The sequence below is a fragment of the Salmo trutta genome, chromosome 40, assembly GCF_901001165.1.
Source record: "Salmo trutta chromosome 40, fSalTru1.1, whole genome shotgun sequence".
NCBI lineage: Eukaryota > Metazoa > Chordata > Actinopteri > Salmoniformes > Salmonidae > Salmo > Salmo trutta.
The window spans coordinates 14,816,066-14,838,490 of record NC_042996.1 but is presented as its reverse complement, the minus strand read 5'-3'; the positions used below and the strand labels follow the sequence as shown (position 1 = coordinate 14,838,490).

General features: G+C 42.1%; 3 protein-coding genes across 5 annotated transcripts in view; 1 reads left to right on the top strand and 2 right to left on the bottom strand.

The window, feature by feature from the left end:
* Window positions 1–162, bottom strand: part of LOC115180382 (calcium/calmodulin-dependent protein kinase type 1D-like) — a 62,764-nt gene extending 62,602 nt beyond the window's left edge. The window contains exon 1 of the mRNA XM_029742434.1: window positions 50–162. The gene's annotated coding sequence lies outside the window, so the exon portion shown is untranslated. The remainder of the gene's footprint in view (window positions 1–49) is intronic.
* Window positions 163–827: 665 nt separating this feature from the next.
* On the bottom strand, window positions 828–19,386 carry LOC115180238 (cell division cycle protein 123 homolog). Of its 2 annotated transcripts, none has more exons than XM_029742170.1 (14): window positions 18,979–19,384; window positions 18,513–18,632; window positions 18,010–18,081; window positions 17,430–17,490; window positions 17,260–17,292; window positions 17,051–17,146; window positions 16,820–16,926; window positions 3,761–3,812; window positions 3,534–3,609; window positions 3,238–3,360; window positions 3,132–3,160; window positions 2,893–3,021; window positions 2,118–2,255; window positions 828–1,767 (listed from the first exon to the last, which is right to left on the bottom strand). In XM_029742170.1, exons 2-14 carry the CDS (start codon window positions 18,584–18,586, stop codon window positions 1,711–1,713), a joined length of 1,047 nt encoding a protein of 348 aa, XP_029598030.1. In that variant the 5' UTR covers window positions 18,587–18,632; window positions 18,979–19,384; the 3' UTR covers window positions 828–1,710. The 2 variants fall into 2 exon arrangements, with proteins under 2 accessions (XP_029598030.1, XP_029598031.1); XM_029742171.1 differs by lacking the exon at window positions 828–1,767 and adding an exon at window positions 2,734–2,761 and having other exon boundaries at window positions 2,171–2,255; window positions 18,979–19,386.
* LOC115180241 (ADP-sugar pyrophosphatase) lies at window positions 18,757–22,323 on the top strand. Of its 2 annotated transcripts, none has more exons than XM_029742178.1 (10): window positions 18,757–18,908; window positions 20,275–20,335; window positions 20,439–20,506; window positions 20,600–20,649; window positions 20,724–20,831; window positions 20,962–21,057; window positions 21,229–21,330; window positions 21,451–21,459; window positions 21,555–21,608; window positions 21,771–22,323. In XM_029742178.1, exons 2-10 carry the CDS (start codon window positions 20,285–20,287, stop codon window positions 21,878–21,880), a joined length of 648 nt encoding a protein of 215 aa, XP_029598038.1. In that variant the 5' UTR covers window positions 18,757–18,908; window positions 20,275–20,284; the 3' UTR covers window positions 21,881–22,323. The 2 variants fall into 2 exon arrangements, with proteins under 2 accessions (XP_029598038.1, XP_029598039.1); XM_029742179.1 differs by having other exon boundaries at window positions 18,832–18,938.
* Window positions 22,324–22,425: the final 102 nt, after the last annotated feature.

The following is a 22,425-nucleotide window of genomic DNA, read 5'->3' as shown; positions in this document are numbered from 1 at the left end:
AAACTACTGCAGTTCCCTCTCAGCTCAATAAAATCTATTCTCCACTTACCCTAACTCTCCCTTTCTCCCTCCTTTGATCTCCAGCTCTCTCAAGTTAGACTTTCACATATCTGCCTCCCTCCCTCAAAGAAGGATGATTAGTCAACCCAGGCTGAGATGTAGGCTAGGATTTATGTCCATCTTGGCACACTGAAGAGGAGAAGAGAGCGAGGGGAATTGAAAAGGCAGGTAGGAGGATGATGGATGTGCAGACTCTTCTTTCTATCAGCAGTCTGGCACCCACCTTCCCTCAGATGGGTGTGGCACCCCCCCCCACACCGCATGCAGGGGCAGTGTGCTGAAAACACAAGCCCCTGCCTCCAGGCTCAGATAATACAACACTGCAGCTCTCTGAACAACAATGTACTGTGTCTGTATACAGGCTAGGATCTATTGGTTAACCAGCAATATTCTATCCCAACAGTGCTTTGCGATCGCATTTTACTTACTAGGCTATACACTAGTGATAATTATTCAAGACAAAACAGAACATGCAGGCATTCCATCCTAATGGAAATGCGTTTCACGTGAATGGTGATGTTATCTCAGACCACGGTCTCTGCCCAGGACAGCTCACCATCTCCGATGGTTCTCATTTTAGGTAAACAACTCCCCCAAGTGGACCCTAATAAAAATGCACTACTCTCTTTCTCAACCTGCTGTTCTAGTCTGGTGGCAAGTTCCATTCTACTTTTTTAATCACATCCACTGTAGAGAAATGTAATAATATACCAGTGAAAGTAGTATGCTTTCTATTTTAGCCTACACAAAAACAGACTGACAACAAAGAGCATACACCAGCAATTTATTACCCAATCAGAACACCTCTCTTTGCCAGCACATATAAAATAAACCAATGATAAGAATCAAAACTAATTCTACATTAACATAGATAGAACTATAACGACCAGAGAGAGTAAGTAAGGAACTGGAATGTTTGAAATACTGTTTCACAGAGACTTAATGAGTAAACCTTTGCATTACTATTACATACAGATGTGTGTCTAACGAAACCATCAGAAAGCACATGGAAAAGTGTGCATTTGGTGTGTGTGAAGAGAGAAAGTCCAGTGGATTAAGTCAGAAAACTCTGACCCTTTGGGTATCTCCCTCAGAAATTGCAATCCCATGATGTACCTGCTATACACACAAACCAAGACACGTCTCTTCCCCAGCGCTGTATTATACATTTAAGCATTCTTTATTCCTATACATAGACTCCTGTAACAGACTCCCCCTTACCTTTACACAATGTTAAGTTACAGTATTTATATTTACATTAGACACACCGGGCCCATAGAATAGGGGCACTGCTTAGAACTCCCCTCTTAAATACACACAACCATGAGATTTAATGGGACTTTTACAGTGTTGCAGGTAGAAATGTACCGCATAGAGTGGTCATGATGCTTTTCTCCTCATTATGGTTTGTTGTGTTTGTTCTATTCAATACATTTCTATCTGCAGCATTCTGGATAGGTCTAAGGTGATGACCAAAAGTGTATGGATTCCATCAGAAGATACAAGAGCTAATAAGGACAAACCTCCATGCGTATAGTAGTCTCTGTGCTAACCGCTAACGCTAGCCTTACAGTTTTAGGGTTATTGTTTTGCTAGGCTAACAGTCTGAGGGAACAGTCACCGTGTAGAGACCCTGCTCCTCAGGGGCTGTCACTGTCGTACCTCTTCCTCCACCTCTTCCTCAGAGTCCTCTTGCTGGCGTTTCTTCTGTAGCAAAGAGGGAAAGTGTGAGATTATAAAAACGAATGCCGGGCTCCCGAGTGGCGCAATGGTCTAAGGCACTGCATCTCAGTGCTTGAGGCGGCACTACAGACACCCTGGTTCGAATCCAGGCTGTATCACAACCAGCCATGATTGGGAGTCCCAGAGGGCGGCATAGAATTGGCCCAGCGTCGTCTGGGTTTGGCAGTTATTATAAATAAGAATTTGTTCTTAACTGACTTGCCTAGTTAAATAAATAAATACATCATTTTAATTGTAAAATGGTTGTGGAGATTGCCACAGGGTTGTTATAAGACAATCTTAAATTGTGTGATCACCACTGCCGTTGTTCTCACCAGTTTGAGGAAGTCGATGAGTTTGTATGCGTCCTCGCCAGTGGAGAGGTCCACAAAGTCCCTAGGGATCCGGTAGCTCAGACAGGGACTGGGCTGCACCGTCACATCACTGGTGGTGTAGCGGAACACAGGGCCTTCCTACAGATACAGACGTACCACAAACTGGTGTTAACACAGGACCTTCCTACAGATACAGACATACCACAAACTGGTGTTAATACAGGACCTTCCTACAGATACAGACATACCACAAACTGGTGTTAACACAGGGCATTCTTACAGATACAGACATACCACAAACTGGTGTTAACACAGGACCTTCCTACAGATACAGACATACCACAAACTGGTGTTAACACAGGGCCTTCCTACAGATACAGACATACCACAAACTGGTGTTAACACAGGACCTTCCTACAGATACAGACGTACCACAAACTGGTGTTAACACAGGACCTTCCTACAGATACAGACATACCACAAACTGGTGTTAACACAGGGCCTTCCTACAGATACAGACATACCACAAACTGGTGTTAACACAGGACCTTCCTACAGATACAGACGTACCACAAACTGGTGTTAACACAGGGCCTTCCTACAGATACAGACGTACCACAAACTGGTGTTCACACAGGGCCTTCCTACAGATACAGACGTACCACAAACTGGTGTTAACGGGATAATAAGCACAGAAAGACTTGCACACATGAACAAACATACACATGCATATGCACAACAAAGCCACAGCCTGTGTCACATATTTGTCACTGACCTGCTGGGCTGTGTCACCCTCCTCTTGATTGGCTGACAGGCTGTTCCCGGAGGTAAGCTCCTCCCACGTGAACAGCAGTGAATCTGTCACCTCACCAAAGGGGTTGAGATCGATCAGCCACACCTTCCCCTGTCAAACACACACAGGGTCAAAGATGCACATACTCATAGAAAAGCCTTGGCTACAACCAAACCGAGGCAGGAAAAAATGGCTGGAAAAATAAATGACAAAAGACTTACCCAGCTATCTCTGTAGACATCCAACACAACTGTAAAACAGAAAATGTAATGCATTACTCTTATTACAATATATTCTAATTATCACACCACACTGAATCCCACTCACAGTCCTCATCCAGGAACTGATACTGGACGTGTTGGCTGAAGAACTCCTGGATGGAGTGGCAGATCTGGGCTTCCTGCTTGGAGATGTGGTGGTAGTACTGGGTATAGTCTCTCTGGGAGATACCTAAAGAACACACACGCACAGCTCTCAGAACAGATCTCCAGTCCACACAACAGCCCTAACGCTTGCCACACTGTCTTGGGAACAGTGCAAGTGAACACAGGCTCTGTGAATGTGGCTGAGGGAGGGTGAGAGTAAAGGTGAATGGTGTGTTAACCTCTTCATACAGTACTTACCGATCAGCTTGTTCTCTTTGATGAAACACCTGAACTCCCCACCAGGTAGCAGCTCACTCCACTTCCTCAGGACCAGCTGAACTCAGGGGTATAACACAACACTATTAAACAGTGGGAAGAAAAGGTGTGTGTGTGTGTGTGTGTGTGTGTGTGTGTGTGTGTGTGTGTGTGTGTGTGTGTGTGTGTGTGGAAAAGAGAGTGTAAGCAGTTGAGTGCGTGTTAAATACCTCATAGTTTATGGCTGGATTTGGAGAATCCTCGTCACTGCTGTGAAGGAATCTGTAGAGGGAGATTGGAACAGTGACCATTCGGTTATAGACTCACATTAAACTCACACACACTTGCATTCACACAAACACAAGAGTAGTAAGCTTCACACGCATGCACACTTGCACAAATGCTCCTCAATGGCCCCTTCACAATTGAAAGCTCAGTACTAAATCAAGTGCTGGACGGTGCTGTATTAAGTCCTCCACCATGTCAGAGCTGTCTGCCAACTGGGCCCATTATCAGAGCGCTCCAATGGGAGCAGTACATCTATAATGAAGCAATCTCACCAAACCTCTTCCCAGCCCACTGCTGTCAGAAAGGCTGACTCACTGCCTGCAGTGTTTTCCACAGCGGGTAGAAAACCCATCTGTACTGAACAAAAAATATAAAACGCTACAATTTCAGAGATTTTGTTGAGTTACAGTTCATATATAAGGATTGAAATAAATTCATTATGCCCTAATCTATGGATTTCACATGACCGGGCATGGGCGCAGCCATGGGTGGGCCTGGGATGGCATAGGATGTGGAGGTCCTGGGCTGGTGTGGCTACACATGATCTGTGGTTGTGAAGCCGGATGGACGTACTGCCAAATTCTCTAATACGACGTTGGAGGCGGCTTATGGTAGATAAATGAACATAAAATTCTCTGGCAACAGCTCTGGTGGACATTCCTTCAATCAGCATGCCAATTGCATGCTCCCTCAAAACTTGAGACATCTGTGGCATTGTGTTGTGTGACAAAACTGCACATTTTAGAGCAGCCTTTTTTTGTCCCCAGCACAAGGTGCACCTGTGTAATAATCATGCTGTTTAATAATCTTGATATGCCACACCTGTCAGGTAGATGGATTACCTTGACAAAGGATAAAATTCTCACTAACAGGTAAGTAAACAAATTTGTACACACAATTTAAGAAAAATAAGCTTTTTGTGCATATGGAACATTTCTGGGATCTTTTATTTCAGCTCATTTTCATGCAAATGACTGCCGGTATCACGGTAATTGACCGTTAACGAACATAAACACGTCTAGCATCTCCAGGCCTCCACTCATACAAGCCGCTGATCTACATTTTAAAAAAGTATAACAAATCCATTTAATAAACACCATCACAATAAATCCATTATTTATTTTAGGCAGGTCTAAAGAAACATTATGATATGAAGAAAATGTGTATTTCAGAAGAACAGAATATGAGTCAGCCTACTGTATGTTATCTAGCTATACACCATGACATACACTACTAGTTAATTTAGCAGACAAGATATGCTTATGTCTTCTGCCATTATTTGAAGTAAGAAGAATATAATTTTACTTAGCTGAATGAAATAGAAAGGACATTTTTTACCAAGGGCGCATATAAAGTGGCTGTGAGCGTAAAAGTGAACATTTGAAACAGGCCCAATACACTAGCTTTAGAGTTATTTGGCAACTTTTGTTGTGAATGACACAAACCTTAAAATGTCTTAGAAATCAAAACAAACATGGGCTCCATGATGTGACTATAGGCTATTGATGATGTGAGAAAGTAGCAAAAAGCTTGCCTCAGGCTGCACACGCTGTGTTCTCCCATCCTGCATCATCATATTTTCACCCATCAAATCAAACTTTAATGGTCGCGTACACAAATTATCCAGATATTATCGCGGGTGTAGCGAAACGCTTACAGTTGAAGTCGGAAGTTAACATACACTTAGGTTGGAGTCATTAAAACTTGTTTTCAACCTCTCCATAAATTTATTGTTAACAAACTATAGTTTTGGCAAGTCGGTTAGACATCTACTTTGTGCATGACACAAGTAATTTTACCAACAATTGTTTGATGACAGATTATTTCACTTATAATAATTTTACCAACAATTGTTTACAGTCAGATTATTTAACTTATAATTCACTGTATCACAATTCCAGTGGGTCAGAAGTTTACATACACTAAGTTGACTGTGCCTTTAAAGAGCTTGGAAAATGACAGAAAACGATGTCATAGCTTTAGAAGCTTCTGATAGGCTAATTGACATAATTTGAGTCAATTGGAGGTGTACCTGTGGATGTATTTCAAGGCCTACCTTCAAACTCAGTGCCTCTGCTTGACATCATGGGAAAATCAAAAGAAATCAGCCAAGACCTCAGAAAAAAAATTGTAGACCTCCACAAGTCTGATTCATCCTTGAGATTTCCAAACTCCTGAAGATACCACGTTCATCTGTACAAACAATAATACCAAGTATAAACACCATGGGACCACGCAGCCGTCATACCGCTCAGGAAGTAGACGCGTTCTGTCTCCTATAGATGAACGTACTTTGGTGCGAAAAGTGCAAATCAATCCGAGAACAACAGCGAAGGACCTTGTGAAGATGCTGGAGGAAACAGGTACAAAGGTATCTATATCCACAGTAAAACGAGTCCTATATAGGCATAACCTGAAAGGCCGCTCAGCAAGGAAGAAGCCACTGCTCCAAAACCGCCATCAAAAAGCCAGACTACGGTTTGCAACTGCATATGGGAACAAAGATCTTAATTTTGGAGAAATGTCCTCTGGTCTGATGAAACAAAAATGGCCATAATGACCATCGTTATGTTTAGAGGAAAAAGGGGGAGGCTTGCAAACCAAAGAACACCATCCCAACCATGAAGCACGGGGGTAGCAGCATTATGTTGTGGGGGTGCTTTGCTGCAGGAGGGACTGAAGCACTTCACAAAATAGATGGCATCATGAGGCAGGAAAATTATGTGGATATATTGAAGCAACATCAAGACATCAGTCAGGAAGCTAAAGCTTGGTCGCAAATAGGTCTTCCAAATGGACAATGACCCCAAGCATACTTCCAAAGTTGTGGCAAAATGGCTTAAGGAAAACAAAGTCAAGGTATTGGAGTGGCCAACACAAAGCCCTGACCTCAATCCTATAGAAAATGTGTGGGCAGAACTGAAAAAGCGTGTGCAAGCAAGGAGTCCTACAATCCTGACAACTCAGGAACACCAGCTCTGTCAGGAGGAATGGGCCAAAATTCACCCAACTTATTGTGGGAAGCTGGTGGAAGGCTACCCCAAACATTTGACCCAAGTTAACAATTTAAAGGCAATGCTACCAAATACTAATTGAGTGTACGTAAACTTCTGACCCACTGGGAATGTGATGAAAGAAATAAAAGCTGAAATAAATCAATTATTCTCTCTAGTATTATTCTGACATTTCCCATTCTTAAAACAAAGTGGTGATCCTAACTGAGCTAAGACAGGGAATTTTTACTAGGATTAAATGTCAGGAATTGTGAAAAACTGAGTTTAAATGTATTTGGCTAAGGTGTATGTAAACTTCCGACTTCAACTGTATGCATGTACAGTGGGGGGAAAAAAGTATTTGATCCCCTGCTGATTTTGTACGTTTGCCCACTGACAAAGAAAGGATCAGTCTATAATTTTAATGGTAGGTTTATTTGAACAGTGACAGACAGAATAACAACAAAAATATCCAGAAAAACGCATGTCAAAAATGTTATAAATTGATTTGCATTTTAATGAGGGAAATAAGTATTTGACCCCCTCTCAATCAGAAAGATTTCTGGCTCCCAGGTGTCTTTTATACAGGTAACGAGCTGAGAATATGAGCACACTCTTAAAGGGAGTGCTCCTAACCGCAGCTTGTTACCTGTAAAAAAGACACCTGTCCACAGAAGCAATCAATCAATCAGATTCCAAACTCTCCACCATGGCCAAGACCAAAGAGCTCTCCAAGGATGTCAGGGAAAAGATTGTAGACCTACACAAGGCTGGAATGGGCTACAAGACCATCGCCAAGCAGCTTGGTGAGAAGGTGGCAACATTTGGTACGATTATTCGCAAATGGAAGAAACACAAAAGAACTGTCAATATCCCTCGGCCTGGGGCTCCATGCAAGATCTCACCTCGTGGAGTTGTAATGATCATGAGAACAGTGAGGAATCAGCCCAGAACTACACGGGGGGATCTTGTCAATGATCTCAAGGCAGCTGGGACCATAGTCACCAAGAAAACAATTGGTAACACACTACGCCGTGAAGGACTGAAATCCTGCAGCGCCCGCAAGGTCCCCCTGCTCAAGAATACATATACATGCCCATCTGAAGTTTGCCAATGAACATCTGAATAACTCAGAGGACAACTGGTGAAAGTGTTGTGGTCAGATGAGACCAAAATGGAGCTCTTTGACATCAACTCAACTCGCAGTGTTTGGAGGAGGAGGAATGCTGCCTATGACTCCAAGAACACCATCTCCACCGTCAAACATGGAGGTGGAAACATTATGCTTTGGGGGTGTTTTTCTGCTAAGGGGACAGGACAACTTCCCCGCATCAAAGGGACGATGGACGGGGCCATATACCGTCAAATCTTGGGTGAGAACCTCGTTCCCTCAGCCAGGGCATTGAAAATGGGTCGTGGATGGGTATTCCAGCATGACAATGACCCAAAACACACGGCCAAGGCAACAAAGGAGTGGCTCAAGAAGAAGCACATTAAGGTCCTGGAGTGTCCTAGCCAGTCTCCAGACCTTAATCCCATAGAAAATCTGTGGAGGGAGCTGAAGGTTCGAGTTGCCAAACATCAGCCTCGAAACCTTAATGACTTGGAGAAGATCTGCAAAGAGGAGTGGGACAAAATCCCTCCTGAGATGTGTGCAAACCTGGTGGCCAACTACAAGAAACGTCTGACCTCTGTGATTGCCAACAAGGGTTTTGCCACCAAGTACTAAGTCATGTTTTGCAGAGGGGTCAAATACTTATTTCCCTCATTTAAATGCAAATCCATTTATAACATTTTTGACATGCATTTTTCAGGATTTTTTTGTTGTTATTCTCTCTCACTGTTCAAATAAACCTACTATTAAAATTATAGACTGATCATTTCTTTGTAAGTGGGCAAACGTAAAAAATCAGCAGGGGATCAAATACTTATCCCCCACTGTATGTATGTATGTATGTATGTATGTATGTATGTATGCATGCATGTATGTATGTATGTATGTATGTATGTATATATAAATAAATATATTATATATCTATAGATGTATAGGTATAGAGAGATATCTATATACACACACATATGATATATACACATATATATGATATATATACTGTGGCAAAGAAGGGGGTCGAGTGATAAATGGCAGATATGTGAGGGCAGAACTAATAAACGGGCTCTGCCCGATCACTAAAATGGCCACCCCGATCAGAACTACAGATCACAAAATGGCCGACTGCCAAAACTACAATTCCCAGAAGCAAGGGGAACCCTCAGAAGGTGGAGCCGACCCACAGATAAAAGGTCAAGAAAAACCAGGAAGAGGGAGAGAGAGCGGGAAGGATCTATGAACCATAGAGAGAGAGACATTCTACATTGGCTGGATTTACCGTGTACGAGCTGGACTGTTTTGGACTTACCTGTTGGCGTTTAGACCTGGACCTACCGAGAACCAGATTTGTGTACCGAACCCTGCTATCCTTGACCTTACCTGAGGCCTGGGTGGACCAGGACAGAGAAACAAACACACAGGTACTGTCATGTTCGAAAGAACTTTAATTCTGGGCTGACTTTGGTGACAGTTTCTCACTTAATTTGTGACAAACGCTCCTAGCTTTGAAGAGGTTTGCCACACGTCCTCATCCTCCCCTACTAGTACCTGTGGGCTTGGCCCCTGGGAGACCTCTTTTCTTGGCCTTGGTTGAAGGCCCCATGCTTCTTCCTGCTTGGTCAGGGTTGTTGGCTTCTGAAATATGCCGTTCTTTTGACCTAACTTCGCAAAGTTAGGAAAGTATCTACCCAATATTACATCATATGGCATCTTTGGGACCACGCCGACCTCATAATCCAGCAGACCGTCCTCTGTTTGTATGCTCACTAATGCTGTGGGGTACAGACGGGTATCCCCATGAATGCACGTAACACTGATATCCTGACTTGTATCCAGTTTATGCGTCGGCACTAGGTTTGCAACGACCAGGGTTAGCATACTGCCGGAATCCAGTAGTGCTTCAACCTCCTTCCCTTCAACCTTCACCCTGCACATATGTTTGTTTCTTGATCTTTCAAGTACAGTGGTTACCACGGGACATGCATACCATATCTCATCTTCTTTTTCACCGAGGTTACATTGCATTGGCTCTTCTTTAATAGGGCAGTAGGCTGCAATATGTCCCGGTCGATTACAATTGTAACAGATAATAGGGTTCCGGGGGGGAGACCTCCTCGACCCCCAGTCCCGGTTTCCGGTTTTTCCCTTAGTGTCTCGGCCCGATTCTGATTCTTTCCTCATGGCCCCACGCTGCTCTCCTCCCCCTCCCCCTGTTGGCACAGTCTTAACCTGTCCGCTGGTTCGCCCAGGCCTGGGGAATGGGAATCTTTCCTCCTGCGCCTGCTCAGCTGTTCCTGCCGTACAATACCGTTCAACCAGGCCCACGAGATGGTCGGCGGAAAGTACCTCGTTCTGGCCAACCCATCGTCGCACTTCTTGGGGTAGACCTCGCTGAAACTGGTTGAGTACGATGGTCTCGACGACCTCGGCGGACGAACGGGTCCCCGGTCGCAACCATTTCCGTGCCAGGTGAATCAAGTCGAACATCTGTGTTCGGGGGGGTTGTCCCGGTCTGTAGGACCACTGGTGGAAGCGGTGTGCCCTCACGGTATCGGTCACTCCCAGTCTAGTCAGAATCTCTCCCTTGAGTTTATCGTAATCCTGTGCATCCTTCAACTCCAGGTCAAAATATGCTTTTTGAGCATCCCCTGCCAGGTATGGTGCCAGAAGCCCTGCCCATTCTTCTTTCGGCCACTTCTCCCTCTCTGCCGTCCTTTCGAAGGTGGTAAGATATGCTTCCACATCATCCTGCGCTGTCATTTTTTGAAGAAAATGATTGGCCCACCTTTGGGTATTTGCAGCTGGTAACTGAGTCCCAATTTGGTCCGCTAGCCCCTTTAGGCCTTCTCTTAACTCCCGGGTGTTTCTCTCTTGCTCTTCTCTGAGCAGCTGGTTGGTGTGGTGCTGGACCTGTAACGTGTCCTGATACATTCGCATTGCATCCTGATGAGCTATTTGTTGAGCTCTAGTTGCCTCTTGTTGGGCGGCCACCGCTTGTAACAGGGCCTGTATGACTCCCTCCATACTAATTTTCCTGAAAAAACTGTCCTAACCAAACAAAGCCACAAAAAAACAAAAAAAAAACCTGACTCCCCTTTGGAGTGCTAACTAAACTTTTTTTTTTTTTTTTTTTTTTCTACCTAACCAGCGGTATGGTTAATCCAGTGCCCACATTCTCCACCACGTGTGGCAAACCTCTTCAAAGCTAGGAGCGTTTGTCACAAATTAAGTGAGAAACTGTCACCAAAGTCAGCCCAGAATTAAAGTTCTTTCGAACATGACAGTACCTGTGTGTTTGTTTCTCTGTCCTGGTCCACCCAGGCCTCAGGTAAGGTCAAGGATAGCAGGGTTCGGTACACAAATCTGGTTCTCGGTAGGTCCAGGTCTAAACGCCAACAGGTAAGTCCAAAACAGTCCAGCTCGTACACGGTAAATCCAGCCAATGTAGAATGTCTCTCTCTCTATGGTTCATAGATCCTTCCCGCTCTCTCTCCCTCTTCCTGGTTTTTCTTGACCTTTTATCTGTGGGTCGGCTCCACCTTCTGAGGGTTCCCCTTGCTTCTGGGAATTGTAGTTTTGGCAGTCGGCCATTTTGTGATCTGTAGTTCTGATCGGGGTGGCCATTTTAGTGATCGGGCAGAGCCCGTTTATTAGTTCTGCCCTCACATATCTGCCATTTATCACTCGACCCCCTTCTTTGCCACAATACACACACATATATATGATATATACACATATATAATATATATATACACACATATAATATATATATATATACATATATATACACACATATATACACATATATATATACACATATATACACACACATACACACATATGTATATATACACATATGTATAAATAAATATAAATATATAGTTTTTGTTGTTGCCTGTTTTGCATATTATTTTGGCATGAATACACGTCACATATCAGGTTGCAAACAATGTTTAAAAAAAAAAAAAATTGAGTTAATAAAGCCGCAAACAAACATGGTCTATTTTTCTTTCTTGAGTAATGCAGCTCCAAAATGCAGGTGTTTCAGCCTAACTTAGTGCTTTCTGTGGTGGTGGGACAGCTAGTGGAAAATACAGAGCGTAGGGGTTGGTAATGTTCTCTAGTAGCGCCGTGATTGGCTCAGTGTTCTGTCACTCATGGGGACACTACGTCACCGCAAAATCTACAGGGATAGCTTCAAAATACAAGCCCCTAGGGTGCTGCCATAGATTTACATTAGAAGCGCCCATCCAAGGCAGCTCAAGGTCATTGGCCACAGATAAAATAACATCAAATCACGCGATATCTACCGTAGCTTTGATTGGACTGTCAACATCAGACTTTCAAAATCTTAGCTAGCAAGCTAGACAAGCAGTCATCATCATGAATCAAGTCAACAATCTACTGGCAAATATTTTTTCGATCTCTGTCATATTAAGAGAAATTATAGATAAAACGTATCGGTGCTCATAGGCCATAAACATAACACAAGTTTGAAAAAGCAAATTCAACAATGAGTGGTTTGGAAGGAATCAGTGGCTAACTGCAAGCATTGCAAATAAATCACTAGCCTGCTATTCATTGGTCCAAGTCTGGGTTTAAGGGTCTCTTTTCCATGCTTAGAAAGGACACCAAAGGTTGAATACATTGGCCATACTGTCAATCCAGCATGATTTCTGCCACGTTCAAAACAACTGGAAAATCAGTACTGGGAAATCTCAGACTTCAGTGAGTTCAAGACAACTGGGAACTCTGGAAAAAAAATGTGTTCCGACTGGGAAAATATGTTTTGAATGGTTATCCAACTTGGAATTCCAAGCCGGGAACGGGTCTCTTTCTAGAGCTCCGACCTGAAGATCACCGACATCATGATTCAACTTTGTCCCCCCCCCCCCCCCCCCAGAGTTCCCAGTTGTCTTGAAAGCACCATAAATCCAGACTTTGATGACAAAATCACACCACCTTCCTGTTCAAGTGAGCACAGCACAACAAGGTGTCCCAAAATGTATTATATGCTGCTGCTGCATAAATGATGTAATATGCCAGGGAAATAGTATTACTTTCTTTGCTACAGTATACCTAAGCGTATGTTGTGTAGTAAGCTGTTAGTAGCCCATGTGCCTCACAGCCTAATAATTTGGTCCCTTTTCCCCTCATAACTTACTTAGCCTACTGTTCTGACTTGGTGGTGCACATGTAGCCTAGAGCCTGTTTTAGAGAAATGTCATAATTGAATGCTGTAAGAGCATTCATTGTCTCCTTACAACGTATTCAGCAAATATTCAGACCACTTCACTTTTTCCACATTTTGTTAAGTTACAGGCTTATTCTAAAATGTATAGGGGTTTTTTCCACTCAATCGAAACACAATACCACATAATGACAAAGAAAAAAATGATTGAGAAATATTTGCAAATTGATAAAAAATGGAAATATCACATTTACATAAGTATTCAGACCCTTTACTAAGTACTTTGTTGAAGCACCTTTGGCATCTATTACAGCCTCAAGTCTTCTTGGGTATGACGCTACCAGCTTGGTACAGTTGTATTTGGGGAGTTTCTTCCATTCTTCTCTGCAGATACTCTCAAGCTCTGTCAGGTTGGTTGGGGAACGTCACTGCACAGTAATTTCAGGTCTCTGCAGAGATGTTCGATTGGGTTCCAGTCCAGGTTCTGGCTAGGCCACTCAAGGACATTCAGAGACTTGTCCCAAAGCTATTCCTGCGTTGTCTTGGCTCTGTGGTTAGGGTCGTTCTCCTGTTGGAAGGTGAACCTTCACCCCAGTCTGAGGTCCTGAGCGCTCTGGGGCAGGTTTTCATCAAGGATCTCTCTGTACTTTGCTCCGTTCATCTTTCCCTCGATCCTGACTAGTCTCCCAGTCCCTGTCGCTGAAAAATATCCCTACGGCATGATGCTGCCACCACCATGCTTCCCCGTAGGGTTGTTGCCAGATTTCCTCCAGAAGTGATGCTTGGCATTCATGCCAAAGAGTTCAATCTTGGTTTCATCAGACCAGAGAATCTTGTTTCTCATGGTCTGAGAGTCCTTTAGGTGCCCTTTGGCAAACTCCAAGTGGGCTGTCATGTGCCTTTTACTGAGGAGTGGCTTCCGTCTGTCTAAAGCTACCATAAAGGCCTGATTGGTGGAGTGCTGCACAGATGGTTGTCCTTCTGGAAGGTTCTCCTATCTCCACAGAGAAACTCTAGAGCTCTGTCAGAGTGGCCATCGGGTTCTTGGTTACCTGCCTGACCAAGGCCCTTCTCCCCACGATTGCTCAGTTTGGCCGGGTGGCCAGCTCTAGGAAGAGTCTTGATGGTTCCAAACTTCTTCCATTTAAGAATGATGGAGGCCACATTGTTCTTGGGGACCTCCAATGGTGCAGATATTTTTTGGTACCCTTCCCCAGATCTGTGCCTTGACACAATCCTGTCTTGGAGCTCTATGGACAATTCCTTTCGACCTCATGGCTTGGTTTTTGCTCTGTCGACTGTGGGACCTTATAAAGACAGGTGTGTGCCTTTTGAAATCATGTCCAATCAATTGAATTTACCACAAGTGGACTGCAATCAAGTTGTAGAAACATCTCAAGGTTGATCAATGGATACAGGATGTATCTGAGGTCAATTTTGAGTCTCATTGCAAAGGGTCTGAATACTTATGTAAATGTGATTTCAGTAGTTTTTTTATACATTTGCAAAAATGTTAAAAAAATATATATTTTCACTTTGTCATTATGGGTTACTGTGTGTAGATTGATGAGTATTTGTATTTATTTAACACATTTTATAATAAGGCTGTAACATGACAAAATGTTGAAAAAGTCAAGGGCTCTGAATACACTGTATATAGGATGAGCCTTAACTAGAATACAGTATATACACATATGAAGAGGGTAAAACAGTATGTAAACAATAACTCTCAATTTAATCATGTCTTTACTAATATGTAAAATTTGTTTCGATTTAGAATGGCCCATTATCAAATGGGTAGGAACAGGGGCAGGGCGAAAAGACGTCATCCGTATGCACTCGAATAGAGCCCACTTTCCCGCGGTTCGTTTTTCAATTATGCTTGTAGGCTACTCCTGTTTTATAGCAGAGCATGTGCTTCATATTAGCAGCTGAGAAATAAATATAGAAGCAGCTGGAATCCTTCTCTTTTTAGTGCCAACCATCAAAACTCCACACATCAACCACTGTTTGAGGAGCATTCAGCCTCTTGCTGCACGACAGGTGATATTCAACCCCAACTCTGTATGCTATGGGCTCTCCAACCCTGTTCCTGTAGCTACCCAGTGCTTCATTTGGGAAACCAAGTGAAATTTGATCGGGAACATCGATAGTAACATGTTTTCCCAACTAAACATACTGAATTAAACTGTTTACAGCCTCTCTCTCTGCGCGATTGAGAAAGGAAGGAGAGAGAGAGAGAGAGAGGAGGCGCATGGTGGTGAGATATTCTGTAGTTAAAAGTATACAAAAATATTAAAAAATGCCCCATTATTCAAAATCAAATTCACTATAACTGTAGGCTAACTCTGTAAGCCGCCCTGCACAATCAGTGGCCTATATGTTCTTGCTCAGACTTGGAGCATAGCATAAGGTCCATTCAATAGGCATAATAATACAGTCCACATTCAAAGGCATAACTAGAATTTGTTTAATTTTCTGGGCTAGACCAATTATGCACCAAAGACATTAAAAATGTTATAGTGCGTAATATGCGGTATGCTATTAGACTATGTATTGTATAAAAGGCACAAACATTTTAATTCATTTTTTGGGGGAGCTTGGGCTCATATATATATATATATATATATATATATGGGTGTTATATATGGGTGTTTTAAATGAATCATCACCTTAGAAAGTGCAGTCCATTTTGTTGTATTTAGCTTTGAAACAACATCCACAACAACCATGTTTTTCACGCAGTTTCAACCTGTTGTTGAACTTTCTCCAAATTGATCATCACAGTGAGGTGAGTTTTAAAAGCACATACTGTTTTGATAAGTGTTTGATGTGATTTTCCATTTGATTTGCATTGATGTTAGAGTGGTTAGAGGAACAATAGAGCACTGAGAACCAGATCATTAGGACCTGATGGAGGAACAATAGAGCCCTGAGTACCAGACCATTAGAACCTGCTGGAGAGACAATAGAGCCCTGAGTACCAGACCATTAGGACCTGGTGGAGGGACAATAGAGTCCTGAGTACCAGACCATTAGAACCTGATGAAGGTACAATAGAGCCCTGAGTACCAGACCATTAGGACCTGATTGAGGGACAATAGAGCCCTGAGTACCAGACCATTAGGACCTGGTGGAGGGACAATAAAGCCCTGAGTACCAGACCATTAGAACATGATGGAGGGACAATAGAGCCCTGAGTACCAGACCATTAGGACCTGGTGGAGGGACAATAGAGTCCTGAGTACCAGACCATTAGAACCTGATGAAGGTACAATAGAGCCCTGAGTACCAGACCATTAGGACCTGATTGAGGGACAATAGAGCCCTGAGTACCAGACCATTAGGACCTGGTGGAGGGACAATAAAGCCCTGAGTACAAGACCATTAGAACATGATGGAGGGACAATAGAGTCCTGAGTACCAGACCATTAGGACCTGATGGAGGGACACTAGAGCCCTGAGTACCAGACCATTAGGACCTGATGGAGGGACAATAGAGCCCTGAGTACCAGGTCATTAGGACCTGATGGTCGTTAGTGAGTTGGGTACTATCAACGCATGTCCAGAGTGCATAATAGGAGATTACTGTGACTCAACGGTCACGTGGAATTTGACTGCAGTCATGACTCATGACTGTCGGTGTGGTGGTAATACGGTCACCGCAACAGCCCAAGTGAGATTGTGAGCGAGTGGAGGGGATTCTTACGGCTGTGTGAGGTCGTGGGTGATGAAGTCAGAGCTCTTGAAGAGCAGGAAGATATCGCTCAGACTCTGACACTGCAGGGAGCTGTTCAGAGCAATCCAGTTAGCATCCTGCAGGAGAGAAGGAAACACACACACACACACACACTTATTCACTAAACCTTACCACTCAGACAGACACACTGGACAGTATTTTAACCTTAAATTGATGGCGTTAGAGGGTTGTGTCTCTCACCCGCGGTGCACTCCAGTTCAGTTTGGGAAAGACACACCCACCTAGGGTGTTGATGGCCTCCAGCACTTTAGAGTTGAATTCTGGGAACTCTGGAGCCTGGAAAACAAAGCATCACAACAAATCTTCACTGTATGCATATCATATTACAAACTTGACAAAACTTATATGCAGACAGATTGATAATATTTCACATTATCTACATCACTTACTGTTACAGTGGTGGTTGTCTCATCATCTGACCACTAATTTTGTTGAGAGAAGAAAATATAATCAATCAGTAAATCAAACAGCCAAGCATTGAGCATAAAGCCTGCCTTTTCAGTCTCTACTTTACTAGAGAGCGAGATGGAGTGCACCTCTATGTCTGGAGCAAAATTACCTGAACGTCTTCCTCCTCTGAGTCACTGTTGTTGGTCTGGTTATGCTGAGTGTTGTTGTCCCTGGTATGAGGAGAGATTTTATCAGGGAGTATAAGGGCAATTCCATGGTAACGGAATTACGCTGAGACTAAGATTTTTCATTTTAAAATGTATACCAAACAAAAACCATTGATTTCTATAGTTTTTTAAAACTTTGAACTTTATACACAAGGACTACTTTCAACAATTTCCACAGAAAATTATACAAAAACACATTTACTGGAAGAACTGTGCAGATATAAAGTTTGGCAACAGAATAAAACTGAGGGAGATTTTACCATAATTATGCTACTACTTTGCATCTGCAGTTTTTTCCAGTACGTTCTTTTTTTTTTACTGTGTAAATTGTTCAAAGTAGTCATTGTGCATAAAGTTTTATGATTTGTTAAACTTTGAAAATCAGTTTTTTTGGTTTTGGGCATACATTTAAATTTTAAAATTGGTGTCTCTGAGTAATTCCGTTACCATGGGAATTGCCCATAAGTGACAGTGTATGGGAATAGATGTATGTACTTTACGGGTAAGTAAAGTTATGCTTACCCTCCAGAAACTACTAGTGTTCCATCGTCCAGCAAATAATCTATTACATTCTGAGGCAGTGGGAGAATCAAACTGAAAGAAAGACAACACCAAACATTAGGCCTACACAACACAAACTATCAGACTAGTATTGACCAAAGATAAGAGAAAACAAACAGTCTCAAAGGTTGAGATTGATCTGATGCAACATCAATGACAATATCATCACAGAAGCATTTACACCTGGCACTTCTAACAAATTCAAATGTTTAATAACAGTAAAGGACAGGTGTGGTTTGTGAGAATTCACAATTAGCTAATAAAAGTACAGTTTGGCTGTGTTACAATATCAGACGCACACGGGTATCACACACACAAGTGACATCATATTGGCTAACCCAGCTTGCTAGCTAAACAGACAACTATACGTTAGCTACCCAAATGATAGCACAACCAGTGTTTATTTGATAGTGACGAGATCAACAACATATCTGAGACTGTGCTGGTCAAGTTAAGGATTTCACCTTTTGATAGTATGCTTCTTAAATATCGGATACCAGACCGAAAACTGACAATTTACAACTTGCTCCTTCTTCATACTGCAAATGATTTACCGGAAGTGAGTCCAGCCACATATAGTTCCCCTAAGAAAAAGGCGATTAATATTGGTTTCATGTAGTTTACAACCTTTCCATAACACCAAAATTATAATGGCTTGTATTTATTACCGAGTTTTAATTGAATTATATTTCAGGTTAGGTTATCTGGAATGGTTGTAGACCGTCTCTATTGTATTATAATATTTTACAGAAGAGGGAGATTATTTGCGCGTTGCACACGTAGGCGTGATCAATGCTGGGGGCTTTATTTATTTTTTACTTCTTTAACTTGACTTGTGACTAAAACCACTTTATCTTCATGTGAGTACTGCACATGTATCCAATTTAGAAGTAACTATGTTTTTTATATATATATTTTAAGAATACTTACATAACAGCATGTGGGTTTTGCCAGGAATGAGCTAGCAGACCATGCTCCTCTCCATGGTGAAGGAAGTTTGAAGTTCATCAAGAAACTTCCATCACCATGGAGTGGAGTCTAGTCCGCTAGAAATTAGCTTGGTAGCTAGCTAATTTAGTTGTCTGATTAATCAGGCTGTAATAGACAATTACATGGTATAGTATATAGCTAACTAGTTAGCAAAATTACAGCCTCAAACGAATGCCTACAAAATAGTGTGAATGTTCTTTACACGCCAGGATGTTGAATACAATTACATTAACTTGCTATACCGGGTTTCTGTGCGGTTTGTCTAAATTATTGTTTATCCGACATTTTAGTGAGCTGGTAGTTAAATGGTTCGGTTCAGCGTCGAGATAAAGTTCGTTTTATGTGGGATATTAGGTTCTCGTCTAACTATTTAACCAAGCGTGCCATGAAAATTGTATATTCCGAATCAAAAAAAAGTTCAGATTGAAATTCGAATTAAAAAACGAAACAATGAAAAATTCACACACAAAAAAGGGTGTAAATATTCTCCATCCAACCCCGATTCAGAATGGCCAATGTAAAATGACCTAGGTGCCAAACCGAACCATATAGAGTACCACAGTATAAGTCATAATACCCATAAAACCTAGCTGTCAAAAAGGATAATGGTTCCAATCATTTTTTTCTACCATTCATTTTTTCCCATAGGGGATTTTAGAAACACTTAAAATAAGGGCTGTGTTTTGTGTAGGCTTACCAAGGCGTGACGTTTTGATAATTAGATCCGAATACATTATAGTCACCTTATCCGTGAGAGATTTGCATGTTTATCAAAACGTCACGCCAGGGTAAGCCTACATGAAACACAGACCTTATTTGAAGGGATTCTAAAATGAATGGTGGAAAAACGATTGGAACTATTTCCGCAGACAATAGGTAGAGTACGTTTTTAAATGTAATTTTATTTAACATTCTGGCTTGTAAGGAACATTTACACAATTATTTGCAGGCATTTGTTTCAGGTTGTATATACCAAATAATTGTGTATTACAGCCTGATTAATCAGACTAGTTAGCTAGCTGCTTCTGCCATGCTGCTAGCAACTTTCTTCTGTTGGACAATAAAAGTTGGTAAAACTGGCCTGCGATGAAGTTTATGTATAATAAACTTAATGCATGCCTTATAACTAGCTGCATTGCATATACATCTATTAATTATGAACTCATGCATGTAATCCATTTTTTTTCTGGATTTGGGCATACAAACTAAATCCTCCATCCATTTTCCTGAGAACAGTACCGGAAAGATGAGCAGCCCTCCCAAACCGACAACCATACCTCACATTGTAAAAGAGGAGGTAGATATGATACAATATCATGCACATTGTGTGGTGTAAATGACAATATTACAAGAGTCTCTAAGTTTAGCTATATCACATTACTCAACGGTATTCTCTTCAGGTCATTGCATCTGGGAAATGGTTGAAACTTGAGAAGACCACCTATGTGGACCCTGTTGGAAACACAAGGTTTGGAACAGCTCAATGAGTTCCATAAGCGACTTTTGATGAACACCTTTTTTTCCCTTCTCCATTTTACAATTCATTTTTTTCTTTCAATAGAACTTGGGAGACTACGAAAAGGACAACCAGACAGGCCAATGCAGCAGATGGTGTGTGTACATACATTTCATACTGATGGATAAGCAGTGACATTATAGAAATTGATTCCTGAGTTATATTCCAGGTGTGGGGATCATCGCCCTTCTGAAGAGGACCCTCCACAAAGACTGCGTTGTCATGGTGAAGCAGTTCCGTCCACCAATGGGGTGCTATACCCTAGAGTTCCCTGCAGGTGACATGGGTTACGGTCACATCTCAAAACTCTGTTCAGACGCAGTGTATGTAGGCCTGTCATTGCTGTATTTTTCCTGCTGTGTTCTGATATACGTGTTTGCTGTCTGTGTGTTTCTGCTGTTGCTCAGGTCTGATTGACGAGAATGAGAGTGCAGAGATTGCTGCTCTGCGAGAGCTGAAGGAGGAGACTGGTTACAAGGGGGAGGTGGTAGGAGTCACCCCAGGTAAGGTCTTATGAACACACACGCTGAAAACACAGTGCAGATTATGTCCATGTACCAGTTCCATCAGCGAAGACAAATTCAATATGCCTGTGATCTTCTGAGTGGCCAGTTTTACAAGTTTGAACTCCCCTTCATCCCCCCTTTCCTCTCCCGCTCCTCCTGACCTCGCAGTGACCTGCTTGGACCCTGGCCTCTCAAACTGCACCACACAGATCGTCATGGTTAACATCAATGGAGATGACCTCGAAAACACCAACCCCACACAGCAGCTGGGTAAGTTTGGGGTCACACTCTTGGAATGTTATGAATCTAGAACATGTTTTTATTGTACATGTTTTTCCTGAACTTGTTCTTATTTCTCTGCTTTCCTCCCTCTCTTTTACTCGTTTCCAGGTGATGGAGGTAAATATTATTTTCTTTATCACACTTTTAGTTATTTTTCTACTATTTGAATAACATTGGCCTAAATCTTATTATGGCCTCTGTTTCACTTCCAGAATTTGTTGAAGTTCTTCTTCTACCTCTTGATGAATTCCAGAGGGAAATTGATGGTGAGCAACGATTTGAAGTTTCTTCTTCACAATAACACAATTCTTAAGTCATAATGGAATCCAATTTGAGACAGAAAAGCATATTATTACTGTTATTATATTCTGCTAGTGATTACCTGAAGAAATCATATTTGCATGATTCCCCCCCCCCCTCCCATACAGACCTGATGAAGAAGGAGAAGATTGTGGTGGACTCTAAGGTTTACATCTACGGCATGGGGATGTCCCAGGCCTTCTTTAAACCCAATGAACTCCGAGTGCTCAAACAGTGAGAGAAGGATGGGGAGAGAAAGTAAAGTGGAGAGAGTAGACTAGATGGATGGGAATAGAGGGAGAGGGTATTAGGCTGCCGACTCCTTTTGTTGTAGTCTCTCTGTTACACTACGAATATAGAATTTCTAAATGATAATACTGGAACATTCCCAACTTTCACTAACTCGGCTGATTGAGCTTTACTGTAAAATAACTTTTAAAGGGTACTGTTATAATAATGTGCCTTGAAAGATGTTACTTGCAACGGCAATACTTTTGCCCATGTCGGTGCATTTATGTTGACATCCATTAGTTCACACCAATGCTCTGTTAGACCAAGGTATAGATGTAGATGTCTCCTTACTGGTATAAAGCTGACATGCAGCTGATCCTCATATTTTATTCAGCAATTAACAGTAATTGAATGAACTTGATGTCAATAAACATGTTATTCTTATAGCAACATGTAGGCCTACTTCTCTTTTGACTCTTTTGCTATTCTCCTACTGACCAATAGGTGGCGGTGTACAAGCAAAAACACAATAAACTTGATCCTAAGTAAATT